Source organism: Cicer arietinum, chromosome 5 (genome assembly GCF_000331145.2).
Source record: "Cicer arietinum cultivar CDC Frontier isolate Library 1 chromosome 5, Cicar.CDCFrontier_v2.0, whole genome shotgun sequence".
Classification (NCBI taxonomy): domain Eukaryota; kingdom Viridiplantae; phylum Streptophyta; class Magnoliopsida; order Fabales; family Fabaceae; genus Cicer; species Cicer arietinum.
The window spans coordinates 59,168,689-59,172,155 of record NC_021164.2 but is presented as its reverse complement, the minus strand read 5'-3'; the positions used below and the strand labels follow the sequence as shown (position 1 = coordinate 59,172,155).

General features: G+C 31.8%; 1 protein-coding gene across 1 annotated transcript; it reads left to right on the top strand.

Annotated features, from left to right (window-relative positions):
• Positions 1–2,132: 2,132 nt before the first annotated feature.
• LOC101504923 (LOB domain-containing protein 21-like) lies at positions 2,133–2,858 on the top strand. Its single transcript, XM_004500449.4, has one exon. It carries the CDS (start codon positions 2,207–2,209, stop codon positions 2,804–2,806), a length of 600 nt encoding a protein of 199 aa, XP_004500506.1. The 5' UTR covers positions 2,133–2,206; the 3' UTR covers positions 2,807–2,858.
• Positions 2,859–3,467: the final 609 nt, after the last annotated feature.

Here is a 3,467-nt window from a genome sequence, read left to right as displayed (position 1 = left end):
GGAATGCAAGCAATTATCATTCTAGTTGTGTAATGTTTATAAATGAAGATATAAGTTATACTAAGTTCGGGAATCATTCCATCCTCTCTAACAAAAGTAGAAGCATAGTATCATTATTTCATATGACAAATCATACTGCATTATTATTATAAGAACATTTGCTGGTCATTCACTTGGTATTGGTAAAAGACGACGGACCTTGTTCCTTATTGATTAAAGTTTGGAACTAAGATATTACAACCAAAAGGTTAAAAATATTCATCAAAGACTTGTGAATACTATGTTTTAATTCGTTAAGCATTCACTTGCTCTGCAATTTATCAACTGCATTGTCACATACACCATAGTAATGCATATTGGAATCTTCATGAAACTGAATTTAAGGAATAAAATTCCAATATGCATTTCCTAAAGTAATCCTAACAAGCAATTATTGGACAAAGCTCCAATTAAAATTGCAAGTATAGCTATATACTATTCATAAAATATACAGCTCTGCATCTGTAATGCCATGATTAGTTTATTACACTACACACACTGCTATTGCTACCAGACAGAATTATGAGGTTGTGAACAGAAGCACCTATTGAGCAAGTGAAGCAATGCATCAACCTTTTTATGAGCTCTCAGAGAACCATCAGTAGCCAAGCTTTGAAGAGAAGGAATACTCCGTGGACTCGCCAATAGGCACCTTGCCAATTTCCCAATTAGAAGCTGTAGTTGGTCTAAGTGAGTTAACGTTAAAAGAATAAACTACTTCAAGGAGTTTCTTTTTAATTTAATTACTTCTGTATTTTCATATATCAAAATAATTGTTCCCACATCCCATCGGTTGTTATTTTCTTGTGACCATACCTCATCACCTCTCCATGCCAAGGATAATTTTGTTTATTTTTCTTGAGAATATTCCTTTCCTTCAATCAATCAAAATATCCCATCTTAATCTTTATTCCTGAACTATCATGTGTGACTTGAAAACTATCCACACTCACGACCCACGCATTGTCCGCATGCATCAATTATTTGGACCTAACTTTAGACTCCAATTTAAATGAAAGATACATGTAAAAATAAATTCAAGACTATCCATAATATGAACTAAAAATGCAATTAAATTCTTGTCAGACAATATTGGGCCATGCAGGTCCCATACCTTTTCTGCTACCTCTGCGTTACTGACACGATGATCAAATTAGCAGAGCTAATAGGCTACGACACGCAATTGCTTACAAATAGACCTATGGTAAAAGAAATCAGGTTTTTGTTGCATTTATTGAAACATTTCATAACAAGTCCTACGTTGCCAACATGGTAAAGGAAAAGGAAGATCAACACTATTGCATTCAAATGTGACCGACTAATCTCATATTTGATATAAATGAGTTAAATATTTTATATATATGTATGAAATTATTCATATATTCAATACCAAAAGTTTTAGATAGAGATGTCTTAAAGTCTCTTGTAGTTTTGGAACATTTAATCTATTTTTACTTTTGTATTCCAGACTCCTCAAAACTTTTGTTCGATTTGATGAGAGTGAGAGTGAATTTTAGTTCATTGAATCGTTATATCAGAAATCTTTCTAGTGATATAGTCTTGAGGTGAGATTCACATTTGATGAAGAGATCGTTGGATTTAAGTGTGAGTGGTTAATATCACACTTACTATAAATTGATTAAATATCGAATATATAAGAGATATAACTCATATACTCAATCACACTTACTATAAATTGATTAAATATCGAATATATAAGAGATATAACTCATATACTCAATATCTTAAGGTTTTAAATAAAAATATTATATCAAAGTCTTTTATAGTTTAATTTTGTTTTTTCATGTTATATCCTTATATTTTAACTTGATCTTCAATTTCTCGATGTCTTTTTTTTCTAACAATTTTGATGCAACTCGTGCAATTTTTATATGATAATGCCATTTATTAAAAATAAAATTTAATTATAATAGTTTTATTTAAATTTTGTAAAACATTATCAACTTAGTGTGACAAAAATAGATCTCTTACTACCTTTAATGTTTAATGCTATGATACAAGTGATAGATTCTTTAATTTTTTAAGTAGGCGATTAACATTTAACTTGATGTGATCTAATAGGTGTGTATAAAAAAAAAATATATCCTAAAAGGTGAATAGCCAAAATGCCTACATAAAGGAAAGGACCATATATTAATGATCTCAAATGATAGAGCAACATAATAGGAAAAGTGAAATGAAAGGCATGAAAGGCTATGAACCACGTTCAAGCTCATCTTGTGCAGCTTGCAAGTTATTAAAAAGAAGATGCACACCTAATTGTATATTTGCACCTTACTTTCATTCAAACGAGTGCAAGAAATTTGCCAAAGTCCACAAAGTATTTGGAGCAAGTAATGTGAGCAAAATACTAATTGAAGTGCCAGAAAAACAAAGGGAAGACACAGTGAATTCTTTAGCTTATGAAGCAGAGGCAAGGCTTAGAGACCCAGTTTATGGATGCATTGGTGCTATAGCTTTGTTACAAAGGAAGATGATGGAACTTCAACATGATTTGGCTATTGCTAAGGATCGTCTTGCTCGTTGTCATGCTGCTGCTGTTGCTTCTGCTGCTGCTGCTACAACCACTTTTTCTGTTGATACTTTGCATTCTCATGTTACTTTGCCTCCATTTCCTGACTTTTCACCTTCTAATGATATTTTCTGCCACAACAACTCTTCTTCTCAATTTTACACCCGAGATGAAACAGTGGATGATTTCAATCAAATACCATGTTTATTTTCATCTTTTGGTTCGCTTTTTTAATGTAATTGTCATGTATATGCTAATAAATAAGAACTTCTGATTAGGAATGAAATTATCTCAATTTAAAATTTAGAGGAAAAAATAATATGTATATTGTGTGTTAATTTCCATAGTTCCTATAATTGTTACTTATATAGCAGCTAGGAACTCTTGGAAAATGATGGGTTTCTTGATCCTTCATGTATCACTTTTGTAATAGCAACTAGTTTTGAGAATCTATGCAAAGTTGTGCTAAAAAATTCATGTTCTGATCAATTCAGTTTATTTTCTTCAAATTCTGATTATTTGAGGACCATATTTGTTCTGTTTGGTTATAGAGAAGACACGATTTTCAAGGACTTGAAAATGCATAAATAAAAACTCGAAAATGTGAATTGAATGAAATTGTATTGATGGAAAGCAATGCATTGATAATTGATTGGCACTAGCTATAAGTGTGAGACACCATTGAGCAGAAAGAAAGCAACAGTACTATAGTTGATTCTTGCTTATCTTTGCACGATTGCTTCACAAAATAGTGGGGTCCAAATTGTAGTGTTTCAATGCAATATGGAGCACCCATTATGATTTTTCCCCTGAGTAACCAACCCCACCAATGGCCCTTGAAGTTTAATTATCATTATGGGAATCCAAAGAGTAACGCCAAAACCGAAAGTTTTTT

Excerpts from the sequence above, each read along its gene's own strand:
- LOC101504923 (XM_004500449.4), top strand. The coding sequence starts at position 2,207 with ATGATAGAGCAACATAATAGGAAAAGTGAAATGAAAGGCATGAAAGGC.